Source organism: Arachis duranensis, chromosome 10, assembly GCF_000817695.3.
Source record: "Arachis duranensis cultivar V14167 chromosome 10, aradu.V14167.gnm2.J7QH, whole genome shotgun sequence".
Taxonomy (NCBI): Eukaryota; Viridiplantae; Streptophyta; class Magnoliopsida; order Fabales; family Fabaceae; genus Arachis; species Arachis duranensis.
This window is the reverse complement of record NC_029781.3, coordinates 103,422,354-103,441,272: the sequence shown is the minus strand read 5'-3', so window position 1 is coordinate 103,441,272 and position 18,919 is coordinate 103,422,354. Positions and strand designations below refer to the sequence as shown.

At 29.8% G+C, this 18,919-nt stretch overlaps 3 protein-coding genes across 5 annotated transcripts in view; 1 reads left to right on the top strand and 2 right to left on the bottom strand.

The window, feature by feature from the left end:
* LOC127743085 (shikimate O-hydroxycinnamoyltransferase-like) overlaps nt 1–1,755 on the top strand; it is a 13,479-nt gene extending 11,724 nt beyond the window's left edge. Inside the window, exon 2 of the mRNA XM_052255737.1 lies at nt 1,191–1,755. Coding sequence (XP_052111697.1) covers nt 1,191–1,755 — 565 coding nt within the window. The remainder of the gene's footprint in view (nt 1–1,190) is intronic.
* A 1,821-nt stretch (nt 1,756–3,576) lies between these two features.
* Nucleotides 3,577–13,167, bottom strand: LOC107471616 (uncharacterized). 3 transcript variants are annotated; one of them, XM_052255089.1, is made up of 10 exons: nt 13,092–13,167; nt 12,402–12,636; nt 11,964–12,168; nt 10,982–11,072; nt 10,751–10,896; nt 10,417–10,660; nt 9,697–9,801; nt 9,239–9,626; nt 8,754–9,077; nt 3,577–3,769 (listed from the first exon to the last, which is right to left on the bottom strand). In XM_052255089.1, exons 2-10 carry the CDS (start codon nt 12,619–12,621, stop codon nt 3,612–3,614), a joined length of 1,881 nt encoding a protein of 626 aa, XP_052111049.1. In that variant the 5' UTR covers nt 12,622–12,636; nt 13,092–13,167; the 3' UTR covers nt 3,577–3,611. The 3 variants fall into 3 exon arrangements, with proteins under 3 accessions (XP_052111049.1, XP_020989337.1, XP_052111048.1); XM_052255088.1 differs by lacking the exon at nt 3,577–3,769 and having other exon boundaries at nt 8,320–9,077; XM_021133678.2 differs by lacking the exons at nt 8,754–9,077; nt 9,239–9,626; nt 9,697–9,801; ... (4 more) ...; nt 12,402–12,636; nt 13,092–13,167 and adding exons at nt 4,292–4,496; nt 4,898–5,080; nt 5,269–5,373; ... (2 more) ...; nt 6,212–6,474; nt 6,640–6,876 and having other exon boundaries at nt 3,577–4,093.
* Nucleotides 13,168–14,213: 1,046 nt separating this feature from the next.
* LOC107471877 (uncharacterized) overlaps nt 14,214–18,919 on the bottom strand; it is a gene marked incomplete in the record, with an annotated part of 5,631 nt that continues 925 nt past the window's right edge. Inside the window, 7 exon segments of the mRNA XM_052255090.1 lie at nt 14,214–14,894; nt 15,193–15,397; nt 15,484–15,666; nt 16,330–16,434; nt 16,507–16,750; nt 17,107–17,252; nt 17,335–17,428. Coding sequence (XP_052111050.1) covers nt 14,407–14,894; nt 15,193–15,397; nt 15,484–15,666; nt 16,330–16,434; nt 16,507–16,750; nt 17,107–17,252; nt 17,335–17,428 — 1,465 coding nt within the window.

The following is an 18,919-nucleotide window of genomic DNA, read 5'->3' as shown; positions in this document are numbered from 1 at the left end:
AAAAAGATCAGGGTATCTATAGATAAAAAAAAAATAAATAATAAGATTTTTAGTTATTATTTTTATATAAAAGAGTTTAATTTTTTACTAATAATTAATTTTAATACTCATTATCTAAAATTTAAAAGAATTTAACGTATATACGTTTATATTTGATTAGATGTTAAGTCTGTTATACAAATAAAAATAATTAATTTTTATGTTTATTTTTAAAATAATATTTTTTTCTCTATGTACAAAAATATAATTAGATATTAACATAAAAGAATTTATATTGATAATTATAAAATTAACTCAAAATCAATTTTTTAAAATAATTGAACCTTGATTCTAATTTTTAATTATAATATTAGTATTTTTTTAAATTATATGTAATAAATATTTAAAAATAGAGAAATAAAAATATAAATTAAGAATATAAGTGATAAAAATTTAAAACTAAATTAAAAAACATGTATATAATAATAATTTTTATTTGAATTATGTTATTTTGCTAATTTTATTTTTTGTAGAAAAGAAAAGTAGAAAAAATAGAAAATGAGAGAAAAGAGAGAGAAAGATAAAAAAAGAAGAATGAGAGAGGGAATTTGTTAATTTGGAAAGAAAAATTTTTATTTTAGTTGTAATAAAAAATATTTGGTAGTATATTTTGATTTGTAAAATTATTAATATAAAATATAAATTATATAAAGTGAAGAAGGTAGAGAAATAGAAAGAAAGAGAAAGATATAGATAAGAGAATGTAAAAAAGAGTTTATTAAATTTTAGAGTGAAATATTTTTTCTTAATTTTAATAAAAGAGTGTTATGTGATATATTTTGGTTATTAAATTAGTTAGTAATATATAATATATAATATAACTATATTGTTTAATTTTAATTTTAATATAATTAGAAAATGTCATATTGTATATTTTGATTGTCAAATTTGTAATTAGTTATGATCTCATTGATAATGATATATAAGAGAGTTTGAATATGTAAAGAAATGAGAAAGATAGAGAAAGAAAAAAAAGAAAAAAAGATGACTCTTTAATTTTAATTGTAAAATTAATAATATATAATATACATTAGGAATTGATTTTAGTGGGTGATTTTGAAAATAAAAAATCTTGATCATGAATGAAAAAAGAGAAATTTAATTAATTTAAAAAAGAAATATTAAGCTTGGTGTGTTTGGAATCGGAGCAGGTACGAAAGCATTGCTGCTCATATCTGGAGGTGTGCATGCAAGGCACGCCACGTGGATCACAACCAACCCACAGTGGTCCTCACCGTCGCCGGCGTCCGAAACAGGCTAAAGCCACCTCTCCCTCTAAACTATTTCGGTAACGCGACGCACCCAACCGTGACACCCACATGCCTCAGTGGGGATATTGCTTCAAAGCCACTAAGATATGGTGCCCAAAAGATAAGAGAAGCGATCGAGTTGCTGACAGATGAGTACCTGAGATCAGTCTTTGAGTTCATTGGGAGGCAGGAGCATGTAGGGTGGCTGAGGCCAAAGCTTAACAGTGAACCACCATTTCTTGGGAATCCAAACCTCAACATTTGGAGTTGGATGAGTAACATGCCTACCTATGGACCTGATTTTGGATGGGGAAGGCCGCTGTATATGGGACCCTGTGAGGTCATCGGAGACGGCAGGGCGTTTATCATGCCAGCTCCTACCGGAGATGGGACTCTTTCCATTGTCATTCGCTTGCAGACTCCTCATCTTCAACCATTCCAGAAGTTCTTCTACGAGGACATATAGATGACTACATACTCGGGTGAAAATATTTTTACATGAAAATATAAGTGGAAACTCAACACTTCACGTAGAGTTATAGGTGAAAGCCGTCGGATGGTTTGACTATTTGACTAAATTTTTATTTTACGACTTTCAGCTATGAACGAATTGAATTTCATTGGATCTGAGTTTTCACTAATTAAAAATTATAGAATATATTAAATTATTTAATGATTTTTATTTATTATTTTCATATAAAAATTTTAATCCGAGTGATCATCATAAATATGAGTTACTTTGATGTTTGTAAATTTTAACTATCTTTAACTCGTTAAAAACTTTAGTTATATATGGAGTGCCTTGCCTTGTTGTTTCAACTTCGGTGTTGAAGCTGAGGGCCTGTGGTGGGTACTTTGCCAAATTTGGGCATGAGTAGTAAGGTACTACGTTCCCAAATATTTAAGTTTTTAATAAGAGACAGATAATGTGGGGTGACGCATGTGTTATTCTGTGGCAATAAAAGGTAGTAAGGTACTACTCATATTTCATTTCATACGTACATCATTGTTGGTACACTAGTTTTCTTTGTCTCATTTCTAGAAAAATTGAAGACTTTTTTAATAAAATCAAATTAAAGGAAAATATCAAGACCTGCTAGAAGTAAAAAGTAATTTAATTTATAATAGTCTTATTTACACACATAAATCAATGCTTTATTTGGAGAGGATATCTCTTAGCTTGGAATGTGGGTCAACGAGATGTTATTTGTGAGACGGATTATGTGGAAGCATTTAATCTTGTTACTCAAGATAGTTTTGGGTTTATTGATCCATTGGTGTTCAAAATAAGAGATATCATGCATTGGAATTGGCGTGTTGACTTTCGTTTGATTATGAGATATGCAAACACAGTGGCAGATACTATGGCAAAGATGGCGATGAAGTTACAACTTTCGCATGTGAAACTTCTTTCACCTTAAAAAGAGTTTAAGAGTAGTCTTAAACGGGACTGCCCCTCTATTTAAGCAGTTCCTTATTTTGTTTGTTTTGTTTTTCTTTGTTTAATTTATTTCGGTCACCAAAAAAAATCAATGCTTTGTTTTTAAACATCTTTATAACTATTTGACTAGATTTAATTTCCGCCCCTACTCACCAGCCAATAAAATTTTAGGGAGGAAAATATTAGAAAGTAAATTTCCCATTTACCGGAGTAAATATTAATAATAAAATTATTTTTCATCTTGTTTAGTATTTGTCTGAATATACAATGGTTGAACTCATGAAATTTATATAGCATATTAAAAAGTATATGAATATTAATTTAAAAGGTAATACGATATAAATAGTAATACAATAAATCCAAGTTAGCAATTTATAAAATATAAAATGCTTTAAACAAATATAAATAGCTCGAACTAAAATAACTTGTTAGGTATAAAAGGTAGTTAAATTAAAATCTAATAAAACTTTTTAATTTGAAGAAACTTCTTGAAAAAGACTAGGACGATTTCTTAATCAATTATTGAGATGAATTTGGCAATGTTAGCTCACAAATTCAAGAAGGAAGGGAAAATGATCTGGGAATTAATTCAAATTTTACATTTCAATATTTTTAAAATAGTGGTGTATGTTATTATTTACTTGATTTTCATGATTAATAGTTTTGCAAATTGCAATTTAATCATATCGGTTTGAATTTACTTCAAAATTTAGTTCTAAAATAGGTAGCAAATATAAAAAATTAAAAACCTTATAACATATCAGTAATAATAAGTTGTCACCTTTACATTAACAAAGGGTACTAGAACTAATAATTAACCTTCTAAAATAATGCATGAACAGAACATTTGCATTTTAATTACCACCCAAAATCAATTGAGTTTAATTAACTGGTTTGGTAGTGAGGCCAAATCCAAAGGGGAAGAGAGGATCATAATGAGAATCACCAACATTCATAGGTAACTGATCAACAGTCTTGAACCATGTTCTTGGAAGCTTGCCAGTGAAACCATAATCACCAAACAGAACATCAGCAACACCTTGTCCCTCTGTTCCTGGAAGCCATGCAGCAACAAGTGCATCAATGCTCTCAACATATGGTTGCATAACCAATGGGCGACCAGAGATTACTACAACAACACATTTGATTCCTCCACACACATTCTTTATAGTGTCATATCCATTGTGAGAGATTGTTAAGTTCTTGCTGTCACCCTTTGTTTCTGCATATGGCTCCTCTCCAACCACAACAATGGCATATGAGAAATTATTTGACTTCACATATTCTAGATCTGGGTTCTCCTTGTGAACTACCTTTGTGTCTTTATCAACAGTGTTTTTAATAGCACTAAGAATTGTTGTACCTGGAAACAATATAAAATAACACAGTATTTATATACAAATATATAACGACTGATTTGACAGCTAATATCTTTATGTGTATATAGCAATTTTTTTATTACATTTTGAGTAATTTAAAAATATTAGATCATTAAAAAATTGAAAGAATTATATTGAAAGTAAAGATTATAATTTGAATAGAAACAATGAACTTTTTGTACCTTTAGTAATGTTGTTGCCACCTTGTCCTTGCCAAGTAATGGTCCAACCACCACATTGAAAGCCAAGATTATCAGCGTGGCTTCCAGCAACAAGAATCTTTGATGCTTTCTTAGGAAGAGGAATCAATGGCTTATCACCATCTTCACCATTCTTCAACAGCACCAGAGATTTTCTCACAGCTTCCCTAGCCAATTCTCTATGCTCCTGTCAGTTTATTATGTGCAAATAAAAAGATGGCTTAACTATTTGTAAGAAGAAAAATTGCATTGGTAAAAGAAAAATTATATACATCAATGATTGATTAAGGTTTAATTATTTTATTAGTCCCTATAATTAAATCAAATTTTCAATCAGGTCTCTATATTTTTTTTTTACTTGGATTCCTATACTATATCAGATTTTGTAATTATGAAAAAAAGTGTTAGACATATTCGTTTTGTTTAATGGAATATTCTGTTAATTCCAATATTTTTATCACACCAGAGACTTAATTACAAAATCTAATACGGTATAGGAATTTAATCTAAAAAAAGTATAAGGACCTAATTGAAAATTTAGTAAAACTATAGAGATCGATAGAATAATTAAACCATTGATTAACGAACCTGAGTTCCAATCTGGTTGACGAGGCTGTAATCAGCAAGTGGATTCTCAAAAAGACCCATCACAAACTTGACCCTTAAAATTCTCTTCACTGCATCGTTAATTCTACTCATGGGCACAAAATTATTTTTCACCAAAGAAGTTAAGTCATCTATGAATTCCTTGTAAGTAAATGGAATCATGACCTGCACCATGCATGAAAAAGAATTATGAGATAAATAATGACATGTTCAAAAATAAAAACAGGTCTAACTCAAAAGAATAAATCTGATAATTACATTAGTGACCTTAAAGTCATACAGATATAATTCAACAATTGTTTCATGTGCTTTCATTAATATATCAAAATGAAACAATTGAAATTTATAATTACCATGTCAATTCCAGCATTTACTCCAGCTAGAACAGAATATGTGTAGTTAGCATGAGGAGGGTAAGTAATCCTATCAATGCCTTGATAATCAGATATCACAAAACCCTGCAAACAAAAAATTAAATAAAATTACGAATTTTAGGCCTCAATCAAGGACATAAAAAAATATGGATATATAAAAATTATGGTACCCTGAAACGAAGTGTCTTCTTGAGGAAACCAGTGACTAAATCACGGTTAGCATGCATCTTAACTCCATTGAGGCTTGAGTAAGAGACCATGACAGTTGCCACACCCTTAATAATTGAGTTATCATAAGCTGGCATGTGAATGCTAAGCAATCCATGTCTATCTATCACTGTGTTGTTCTCATTGATTCCTTTTACAGTTCCTCCATCACCAACAAAGTGTTTAGCACAAGCTGCAACTTTTGTTCTGTCCCCAAAAAAGAACAAAAATTTTACAAGTTTTTTATATTTTTTAGACCGTGAAAACTCACGTACAGTTAACATGCTTCATATAAAGTTAGATAGCTAAGAGCCGTCAGACGATGACAATTTAGTCAAACCTGTCGACTTTCAACAACTCTCAATTATAAATTTCACATGAAATTAATTGCACACGAGTTTTCAACCGTCCTTAATGAAATTAAGCAAGCAAGAAGATGCATAAAAATTCATACTTTCCAGGAGCAACATAGGGAACACCCTTGGGAGAGTTTGCAGGGATTTCACCCTGCAATCCAGGGATGATCTCTGTCATAGCTTGGACTATCCTATGATCTTCGCTATAACTTTCATAACACCTTCCCCACCTTGGATCCCTACACACCTAATACAAACAAAAACCACAAAACTTACATATCATGTTATAAAATTTAGTCAAACATATTAAGTCAAACATGTCAATTTATATAATATTTATTTTTATTTTAATGTGTTACCGCAATGCAAGGTGCGAACGCATATGGAATCCCGGTAGCTCTAACTTCAAGAGCAGTCCTGGTAGCTCCTAGCCCAACATTGTGAGGAAAAATCGTTGCTTTATAAACATTGTTATGGCCATGAACAGCATCAATTCCATAAATTAAAGGAATTCCCAGCCTTGTTGATAAAGCACCCTTTTGAAGCTCATTCACCATGTCAACCCAATCCACAGCAGTTGCATTTATTTTTGGAACACTTCCACCTCCACTCAACACACTCCCTGTAAAAATTCATATATAGTTATCTTTGTATAAAGTTAACAGTCGAGAAAGACTAAATAAAAAACAACTATACATAAGCTTTAATCTTATTTTATATGGCCAAAAAAATAATTACAAAAAGGTATTTCTTTGTTTTATGAATAAACTCAAACGTTAAATCTTACCAATGAAATAGTTCTTGATGACATCAGCAGAAGCAACGGTGCGTTCGATCTGCACCATTTGGCCAATTTTCTCTTCCAAAGTCATCCTTTTCATAAGATCCTTGATTCGAATATTTAATGGCTGTTTTGGATCTTTGTATTTCAAATACTCTGCCTCTGTTATTGACACACAACATGTCAAAAGCATAAGTCCCACCAAAAGATTCAGAAATTTCGCCATTGTTTCTTTCTTCTCTACTTCACCTCTCAGCTATAATTTCACAGTTGAATCAGATTAATGTTCAGGTTTAATATATAGAGAGTTAGTATTGGGTTAATGTTAATTTTGAATTTGATTTGTTGTTAAATTTGCTTAATAAATTAAAAAAATTACAGATTACAGATAAGATAGAATCAGCGTGATTAAGGATACGGATATAAGTATTTAAATTCAATGAAATCTAATTTAAACAGCACAAATTTAAACTTCTGTTTTTTTCTCTAATATTTTAAAAAAATAAAATTATATTTACCTTTTAATTTAATTAAAATTTATCTTAATATTTAAAAGAACTTGATTTTCATATATGGCTTTTACACAAATAAGTAATTATGTTATCATATTAATTTGGATTTTTTTTAACTTTTAAAAACATAATTAGTTATAAAAAATATCTTCGTAGATGATTTTAAAAACATTCTTAATTTTTTAAAACTAAAAGTATAAACATATAATTCTTTTTATAGGAGTCACTCAGATAAAAATGTTTAAAACATTTTTTTTTAAGATATACTCCTATTATATATATTAATTATGATTTAATCAATTATATGCATTAAATTTTAATTATTAAAAAATATTTTTAAAAAAAGAGGTTTTTTAGTTGGATAAAGCTTTTACTTTTAAAAAGCAGATTATAAAAGCTAACTTTTAAAATAAGTCTTTTTAAAAGTTGTAGCATTTATATTTGGTAAATCAAATTAAAAATAGCTTTCAATAAACACAAGCAACAACAATTGTGTTTGGTAAAATAGTTTTAAAATTTAAAAATACTATAATAGACATAAATGCAAGTATTAAATTTGAAAATTAGTTAACATATGAGGTTATATTAGACTTTTAAATTTTAAAAAACTCTATCTTAGGTACTTTCAAAAATATTCCCATCTTTTAAAAGCTACAAGTACAAGTACATGATCTTTTTTATTTACCAAATACAAAATGAAGAGTTTGAACTTTTAAAGAACACAAGTGCCTTTTTAAAAGCTTCATCAAACCAAGCCTAAGCCTAAATATCTTTATCTGAGTGAGTCCCTCTTTTTATTTATCATATATATAAAGCGAAAAACAAAAGATGTTTATATTTTCATACACCAAGCCTAACTCAAAATTAGTGTTCTACAAGACTCAAGAATTGCATTCTATTCCATCAATTTGGAGGTTTCAAGCCAATCCTAGCACAAAGAATGAATTCTTAAGTGAGAATTATGGATCTATTTTACTATCTCTGACCTGTAGAGCTGAAGATAATGCATGCATATGTAAGACCAAACACATGATAAAGTTTAGTATCTAAGTATTAATTAATACTATATCATGTCTTCTAAGTGAGAAAGAAATAGATATAAAAATCAACATCAATTTTTTTTATCTTTTTATTAATTTCTTTTATGAAATTAAAAATTGGTTTACAGGATTAAAGGCTTCAAACCTAACAACTGCCAAAAGCATAACTTGGTTATATCTTATCGAAACAAAAATACTATTTGCACATCAAAATTAACCATTAAAATCATCAACCATGTATACAAAAATACATGTTTAGTTTAACTCATTTTTAATGTGTATTCTACTTTAATAGCTAATTTTAATGACTGATTTTAGTGTACATCTAGCATGGTTGATATCGAAAATACCAAGCACAACCACAAGAATGGTACATGGTGGCTGGCTAACACTTATTAAAGTTCTTATTCTACTTTGTTGGGTTTGGTTGTAAGGCCAAATCCAAATGGATAAAGTGGATCATAATGAGAATCACCAACATTCATAGGTAACTGATCAACAGTCTTGAACCATGTTCTTGGAAGCTTGCCAGTGAAACCATAATCACCAAACAAGACATCAGCAACACCTTGACCCTCAGTTCCTGGAAGCCAAGCAGCAACAAGTGCTTCAATGGTGTCAAGATATGGCTGTATAACCACAGGGCGACCAGAGATTACTACAACAACACATTTCAGTCCTCCACACACATTTGTTATGGTTTGTGGACCAGGATCTGGTATTGTCAAGTTCAAGCTGTCTCCAAAAGTCTCTGCATAGGGATGCTCTCCAACTACCACAATTGCATATGAAAAATCATTGGACTTCACATACTCCAAATCAGGGTTCTCCTTGTAAACCACCATAGTGTCTTTATCAACAGTGTTTTTTATAGCACTTAGAATAGTTGTGCCTATAAAATAAGAGAAATGTTAATACAACCATGCTGTGTATTAGAAATAGAAAAATCAACTGCAAATTCAGTCATCAGTATAGAATACATGTTAAAAAATCAACATTTTTTATGTTCATTTGAAAAACAATAACAAAATTGAGAAGTAAGGCTATATATACCAGTGGTAAGATTGTTTCCACTTAGTCCTTGCCAATCAATGGTCCAACCACCACACTGATAACCGAGATTATCAGCATGGCTTCCGGCAACAAGTATTTTTGAAGCCTTCTTAGGAAGAGGAAGCAATGGTTTATGTGCATATTGACCATTCTTTAACAAGACTAATGATCTCCTTACAGCTTCTCTAGCTAAGTCTCTATGCTCCTGTCTCCCAAGTTGGTTGACTAAGCTGTAATCAGCAAGTGGATTCTCAAAAAGGCCCATCATGAACTTAACCCTTAAAATTCTCCTCACTGCATCATCAATTCGACTCGTGGGTATGAAATTATGTTTCACTAGAGAGGTTAGGCTATCTATGAATTCTGTGTAGTTGAAAGGAACCATTATCTGCAGGATTACCACACCCAATGAGAAAGCATGGCTTGAGCAATAGAGAATTTAAAATGTCAATGTTTACCATGTCAATTCCAGTAGTAATTCCGGTAAGAATGGAATATGTATAGTTGGCATGAGGAGGGGAAGTAATCCTATCAATTCCCTGCCAATCTGATATAACAAAACCCTGCAACAAACCAAAGTGTTTAACACTCATGATAATATAATATAGGAAGAGTTTCAAAAATATATTAGGACTAACATTGTTCCAGTATCTATTGTCTCAACATATATATATACAAATTGAGATCAACGACTAAAACTACTGCAACACTAGTATTCTTGGTATACTTAAGAACTTTTTTCATAACCCAATATTTGCAATAAGTTAATTATTATAGGTTAAATTATTTTATTGGTCTCTATAGTTTTGTCAAATTTGTAATTAGGTCAGTCACCAAAAAAAATTTGTAATTAGGTTTATATATGTTTTTTCTTTTTAATTGAATCCCTACATTATTTTTAATTTTGTAATTAGGTCATTCCTAGCGTAGAAATTATTAGAGTTAACTAAATATTTCTCCCAAATTTAAGGTATCCATAATTAAAAACCTAATTAGATCTTTGACCACATAATTTTTTTAGAGAAATATTTTGTTAATTTTAGCATTTTTTATATGAAAAGAATCTAATTATAAAATTAAAATAGTATAAAAACTCAATTGAAAAAAAAATATAGAAATCTAATTAAAAATTTGATAAAACTATAAGGACCAGCAAAGTAATTAAAGTATTATTATACCCTGAAACGAAGTGTGTTCTTGAGGAAGCCAGTGACTAGTTCACGGTTAGCGTGCATCTTAACTCCATTCCAGCTCGAGAAAGAAACCATGACAGTAGACACTCCCTTGATGATTGAGTTATAGTAGCCTGGCATGTGAATGCTAAGCAATCCATGTCTATCTATCACTGTGTTGTTCTCATTGATTCCTTTTGTGGTTCCTCCATCTCCGACATAGTGTTTAGCACAAGCTGCTACATTCTTTCTGAACAAACAAACAAACATGCTTCACATTTTTATTTGAATATTAAAAAAAAAAAGTTAAAAATATGATATGATTGGTATGAATTCTTACTTTCCAGCAACAAAGGGAACACCCTTTCGTGAATTTGCAGGGATTTGACCTTGCAATCCGGGAATGATCTCTGTCATAGCTTGGACTAGTGTAGGATCTTCACTATAACTTTCATAGCAGCGACCCCACCTTGGATCTCTACAAACCTTTATTTACAAACACAAATGGCATAATAAGAGAATTGCATTCAGATAACAACAAATTTTGTATATTCTGAATTATTATTATTACCGCAATGCAAGGTGCAAACACATATGGAATTCCGGTAGCTCTAACTTCAAGTGCAGTTGCTTCTCCAATCTTCTTCACAAGTTCTGGGTCCCTGCTTGTTCCCACAAATATTTTAGAAGAAATATGCCCAAACATGTTAAAATATTGAGTATACCTCGCCTACTAATATATACGTTAAAATATAAAATATATATAAAAAATAAATTAAATAATACATGTATTTATATATAAATATATGGTGGCTAATTTTAGTATATAAATAATATTTTTGTTTTTTAAAATATAAATAATGCATTTAGTTTTTTATTTTTAGTATTTTCTATTTTTAAAATTTTGTGAAAAAAAAGTAAAAATAAAAAGTAAAAGCATAAGACAAAATTGTATTGTTTTACTGTTTTCACTTTTTTTTCATAAAATTTAAAAAATAAAAAATATTAAAAATAAAAATAGAAAATGAAAATACAAATCAACTGCACATTATATTGTTCTTATGTCAATACGAACAATATGTTAATATCACTTTTAAACTCCTAAAAGTTGTATTATTCGAATTTTTTTTCATATTATCAAAAGAATTTATAAATTCAATATTTTTTCATAATAATTATATTAGATATATACTAAAATCAGACATTAATATAAAATATACATAATGACTAATTTTAATAACTAATTTTAATGAATAGATAACATTTTTGCTTTCATAAATTAAAATATATATGAAGATATTCTTTACTTTAAAATATTCAAACCTTTTCATTTTTCTTCTTTCTAATAATTTGAAAAATAGTACGATTAAACGCTTTATAAAGCACAATGGCAACATTAGGAACCTTTTTGGCATCATGCATAGTAGATAGTAAGTGTAAGTTTGACTATCAAAATGTTTTTGTTTTTATTTTAAATATTATTTCCTATTAAACAGATAATTTTTCTTCTTAAGATTTGAAATATATGTAAAAGAGAAAAAGAATAATTTTACCTAGTAGCTCCCATCCCAATGTTGTGAGGAAAAATGGTTGCTTTGTAGACATTGTTATGGCCATGAACAGCATCAATTCCATAAATCATAGGAATTCCCAGCCTGGTTGATAAGGCACCTTTTTGAAAATCATTCACCATGTTAATCCAATCCTCTGCACTAGCCTCCTTCTTTGGAACACTTCCTCCCCCACTTAGCACACTCCCTAGAGTGATGACGATAAATTTATTTTTAAATATCACAGTTAAGTGATGATAAAAATTTTCTAATAATATGTTTAATAATGTTTTTATTTTTCAAAAAGTAAAAGTTCAAATACATTTTATAAAAGCTTAATTTAGACTATCATTTTAATAACGAGTTTAAAAATTTGTTATTTTTACTAATGTATACATGATTGAATGATCGTCTAAAATGTTAGTATTACTTTTTAAATACCTATAAAGTACTTGTTAATGGCATTAGCTGATGCAACAGTGCGATCAATCTGCACCATTTGGCCAATCTTCTCCTCCAAAGTCATTCTGTTTATGAGATCCTTGATTCGAACATTCAAAGGCTGTTTTGGATCTTTATATTTCAAGTACTCTGCATCTGCCAAGGCTACCCAGCAGTTCAACAGCAATAAACCCACCATAAAGATGGGAATTTTCGCCATCTCTTCTCAACACAACTTCACAACAACATTAAAAAAACCATCAGGTCTCAACTTGCAACACAAGTTGAATCATTTAGTGGCATTCAAAAGTTTAAGACATCTAGTAAACAAACAAAACCAGAGGTTCTTTGTCTTAATAAGAAACAAACTTAAATTCTCTTCTTCTTTTTTTAATTTTAAAGTGGAAACTCAGGTGCAGTCGACTTCACGTGAAGTTGATATCGACTTCACGGGAAGTCGACTGCATATGAGTTTCCACCTTTACCTCTTATGATTTACACAATTTGTCACATTTTTTTGGCAATTTCGACAAATTAGATTAGATTTCGGTAGACAACAACATTTTTAAGTATCTATCTTAGAATTGTTTTAACCTTGCATGTAATCTATAAATATTTCTGTAATCACTATAAAAACTTGAAAATATACCTTAATAAATAAATAAATAAATAAAAATGTATGTTACCGACCACTTTACAAGTGTGAGTGTATACTCAAAAGACACTCCAGCTGCGCTCTTATGATAGTGCGTGTACTCAAGCTCAGTGTCACTGTTGTATATATAGATCAACAGATCAAAGCAATAAGAATTTAGCTCTAAAGTAGCAGTATTATTATTATAATGGCGGCTAATTATTATAGTGGCGGCTAATTAAGTACCAAGTTAATTATAAAAGAGAAATACTAAGTAAGTTGGGTTGGTCAAGTAGTTAGCTCACTAGTCCGCTTAAACAAGTGTTAGATTCGAATCTTGTCATGTGCATGCAACAATCCATAAGACAGCGGCATATTAAATCCTTAAATGGAGTTCAATGTCGCGAAAAATTAGTCATTGACTTGTCGAGTTGAGGGATATAAGTGAAAAACTAAAAAAATAAAAGAGTCAATGGCTCCTTGGCATGAAACATGGAGAATGCGTTGAGGAGAAGATCAGGGAAACGTGCTTCCCAGCTCAAGGTAGTTTTCCTGCTCATCTGTTACTCCATATATATATATTTCATATTTCTATTCATTCCTTATTCAAAGGATTAACCATGTGGGTATCTAGAGTAGTAGTGATAAAGTCAAACGCAAGTTTAGCATTGTGATCTTGTTTGTGAAATGGTGGCCTGGGGAAGGTAGCGCCTGAAAAGTGAAAATGCAGATTTGATTATGATGACTTCAGGAACATGCTTTAGTGTGTGTTTGGATATTATTAAGCCGTAAGAAAAAATAATTTTCAATACTTTTTTTTTAATTTTAGTATATTTGGAAAAAAAAATTTAAGTAAACATAAAGTATTAAAAAATTCAAACTCTTTTTTAAAAGATATAATTAATATCTTTTTCAAAAAGATTATTTTTACTTTAGAAAAAATATTTTAACATAACAAATAATTAAAAAATATTTTTATATTGTTGTATCCAAATATAATTAATAAATAAAAATTAAAAGTTTACCCAAATGCTAAGTGGATGCTAATAAATGGGTTGAAGTTCACTTGGAAGTTTGATAAAAGGTGTATATATTCACATATAAATTACAATAGTCCATAAAATTCAGAGGATATTCTTTGCAATAAAAATAGTAAGATAAAAAAAAGTAAAAGAGGATATTCTAATATTAGGTTATTTTATTATATCTTATTCAAGAAAATTTACACAACATTGGAAAATAAATGTCTTTTCATATGAAAAAAGACAATAAAATAGCTTATTTAAATTTTGAAACTGGTTTATTAGAACAAATATTTAATTACCAAACACAACCTAAACAACGTTAAAAGGTGCTTTAAAGTTGAGTTCCCTATACAACTTTGTTGGGTTTGGTTGTAAGGCCAAATCCAAATGGGTAAAGTGGATCATAATGTGAATCACCAACATTCATAGGTAACTGATCAACTGTCTTAAACCATGTTCTTGAAAGCTTGCCAGTGAAACCATAATCACCAAACAGAACATCAGCAACACCTTGACCCTCAGTTCCTGGAAGCCAAGCAGCAACAAGTGCTTCAATGGTGTCAAGATATGGCTGTATAACCACAGGGCGACCAGAGATTACTACAACAACACATTTCACTCCTCCACACACATTTGTTATGGTTTGTGGACCAGGATCTGGTATTGTCAAGTTCAAGCTGTCTCCAAATGTCTCTGCATATGGATGCTCTCCAACTACCACAATTGCATATGAAAAATCATTGGACTTCACATACTCCAAATCAGGGTTCTCCTTGTAAACCACCTTAGTGTCTTTATCAACAGTGTTTTTTATAGCACTTAGAATAGTTGTACCTATAAATAAGAGAAATGTTAATATTGCATTTTCGAATAGAGATGACAACACAATGGCAACACAAACCCTTAATTGCCCCGCTCTATCTAATCAGAGCGAGGCAAAATCAGGGTTTGAATACCCCTAGAAATAAAGTTAGAGTACGAATTGCATTATTTACAGATAGAGAGAATCTATATAAAATAAAATAGGACAAGCAAGTCTAATGCTAAAATTCGCTCCTACCTATCCCATTTTTATCTATATTTTAAGAGTCAGTTGTAGACGAATAAATAAGAGGTAAAAAGTAAGTTATACCAGAGGTAATATTGTTGCCACTTAGTCCTTGCCATTCAATGGTCCAACCACCACACTGATAACCAAGATTATCAGCATGACTTCCAGCAACAAGTATTTTTGAAGCCTTCTTAGGAAGTGGAAGCAATGGTGTATCTGCATCTTCACCATTCTTTAATAGGACTAATGATTTTCTCACAGCTTCCCTAGCCAATTCTCTATGCTCCTATCAAATTATGGCGCCAATCTAGTTAACCATTAACCATAAACCATCAATAGAAATAATGGCAAGTAAAGAAATGATTAACTAACCTGACTTCCAAGCTGGTCAACTAGGGTGTTATCAGCTAATGGACTTTCAAAAAGACCCATCACAAACTTAACCCTTAGGATTCTCTTTACCGCGTCATCAATTCGACTCATGGCTATGAAGTTGTTCTTCACTAAAGATGTTAGGCCATCTATGAATTCAGTGTAGTTATAGGGAACCATTATCTGCATCATTAACACAGCTAGTAAGACAAGATATCGTGTTATGTGAAATTATGAAGCACTATATTTATTGACTTTAGCATCAAAATGTTTTTTGCAGGTCAAAGCTTTCGTAATATAATTCATTCACAAAAGAAGAAACAAATTGCACTTATTCAAGACTAATTATAACTCAAAAAGCTTATCTAGGGCTGTCAAATGGGACCGTCTGGATCATTTAAGTCCGGCCCATTTAAGCATGCTTCATTTGCGGACCATAATTTTTTAGTCCAGATTTTTTTTTTTGAAAATATTTTGACAAAAAAATAACTTTTAAGTCAAAAATCTTAAATAAATAATATTTTTTTTAGTTGACGGATCAAATTTTTGGGTTGAATCAGGAGAAATATTGCCTCAAAGTGTTACTTTTTTTTTGAAAAAAATAAATGGACTGCCTGTTTAGTTCGCGGACTAACACATTTAACTTGTTATTTTTCTCGGATTAATCAGGCTCAGCCCGTTTAATCCAAAATTTAAACAAACTTAGATAAAACTCGTCTGTTTAAAGTTTAAACGGATAGACGGACCGACCCGATAGATTTAGTCGATTTTGAGGCCCAGGCTCTGGTAATCAGTGCAAGAACATTTATAATTTTAAAAAGACTTTGAATTGAGAATGTTGGGTACCATGTCAATTCCAGCATTGATTCCCGTAACAATGGAATATGTATAGTTAGCATGAGGAGGGGAAGTAATCCTATCAATTCCTTGCCAATCTGATATCACAAAACCCTGCAACAAAGCAGAGAATAATTTACAGGTCTCCATTAGTAATTATGAGAGTAACAGAGTAATTATTATTACCCTGAAGCGAAGAGTGTTCTTGAGAAAGCCAGTAATTAAGTCACGGTTAGCATGCATCTTGATTCCATTCCAGCTAGAGTAAGAGATCATAACAGTTGAAACACCATTAATGATTGAGTTATAGTAGCCTGGCATGTGAATGCTAAGCAACCCATGTCTGTTTATCACCGTGTTGTTCTCGTTGATTCCTTCAGTGGTTCCTCCATCACCAACATAGTGCTTAGCACAAGCCGCAACTTTCTTTCTGTGCATAGAAAAAAAAATAGTTTAGTAACAAAATTAGAATATTAAACTCAGGTGCAGGGAAGTTGATAGCTGATAGGAGAGTTGTTAAATGATTTTACTGATTTGACTAAATTTTCATCTAATAGCTCTCAGCTATCAACTTCACGTGAAGTCGACTGCATCTGAGTTTCCACCGTATTACAACGTAAATTGACCAAAATATTTTAAAACAAAAAAAAAATAAAAGCCAAATATGATTACTCATACAAAAATAAACAGTATAATAAAATGTATCATATCATTTAATAATTTTTGACAGACAGTTTTAATTGAGTATTAAGAAAAAAATATTGTATGATTGGTATGGATTCTTACTTTCCAGCAACAAAAGGAACTCCCTTGCGTGAATTTGTAGGGATTTGACCTTGCAATCCAGGAATAATCTGAGTCATAGCTTGAACAACACTATGATCTTCACTATAACTTTCATAGCAGCGACCCCACCTTGGATCCCTACAAACCTTTATTTACAAACACAAATGGCATAATAAGAGAATTGCATTGAGATAACAACAAATTTTGTATATTGTGAATTATGATTACCGCAATGCAAGGTGCAAAAACATATGGAATCCCTGTAGCTCTAACTTCAAGTGCAGTTGCTTCTCCAATCTTCTTCACCAACGCTGGATCCCTGCTTAAGAGTTCAGTTAGAAAGTCTAATTTTAATTTTAATATTAGGTTACACAATCAATTAATAAAATAAACAAGAAGTATAATAGAAAAACAATGAAACAACAATTCCCAACAGGCCAACACAAAATTTTTATGTACTAGAGTTGCAACAAAATTAAATTTTATTTTTTAATTAGGCTTAGTTTGATAAAATTTTTATTTTTTAAAATAATTTATAAAAATTTAATTTTTAAAATATAATTTTTTAAAAATTATAACATTTATGTCTAATAAATCAAATTAAAAATAGTTTTCTATAAATACAAGTAACATCAATTGTATTTTTTTGTGATTAACATTAATTGTATTTAGTAAAATAGTTTTTAAAATTTAAAAATATTATAATAAATATAAATATAAGCATTAAATTTAAAAATTAGTTAACATATAAAATTATATTAGAATTTTAAATTTTAAAAATTGTCAGTACAAGTACATAGTTTTTTTATTTACCAAATACAAAATAAAGAACTTCAGCTTTTAAAAAGCATAAATATTTTCTCAACAAATTTTATCAAACCAAACCTAAATATTTTTTTTAGTTGCCTATGGTATCTTCCAACCCCAACAGATCAAGAACTAATCTGTCATAAATTGGAGTTCCATTTAAGTGTTTGCTGCTGGCCAATAAATTACTACATCTAAAAAATGAAATTCAAACCCGCAACACTTGGTTAAGCAGACGAGTTGACCAATCCAAATTGATTACCAAACCTAAATATAAAACTAATTCTTTGTACAACTTATACAATTTTCTTCAATAATAATAAAATGAATGTATTAAAGAAAAGTAATGTACGAATGTCATTTTCCTTATATTATTATTGCGAATTTCTGGAATGCGCACGTATTCATATCCACGGAATTATCATTTCTAGAAAGCGCATTCCACCACTTTGGTCAACAAGTTGAAGTTATTAATTCGTTTATATAATTAATTATCATTTATTTGAGTTGGGTACCATCCCCAGCATATAAATATATACGAATAACCCAAACAGGCAAACAGTCCTTTTCCAAAGGCATTTGGCCTCCACTAAATGATAACACTTATGACAAATGACAATATACAGTTCAACTTTACCCAATAAATAAATCAACTAATTTAATAGACTAAAAAATAAAATAAAAAATAATAAACCATTGACACATTAAATCAATTAATCAAGCATAATTAAAAGTGAAAATTCAGGTGTAATAAATTTTACATAAAATTAATAATTAAAAATTATTAAATAAAAATATAGTTAAATTAATTAAATTATTTAATTATTTTTAATGATTAATTTTACGTAAAATCACTATAATTAAAATATATTATATTTTAATATATATTTTATTCAAATAATTAATTCTAATTAATTTTTTTATATAAATAACGAGTTCAAGGTTTGTAAAACTAAAATTGTCAAAGTGACTATTTCTCTAAAAATATTTTTATACGAATGTCAAA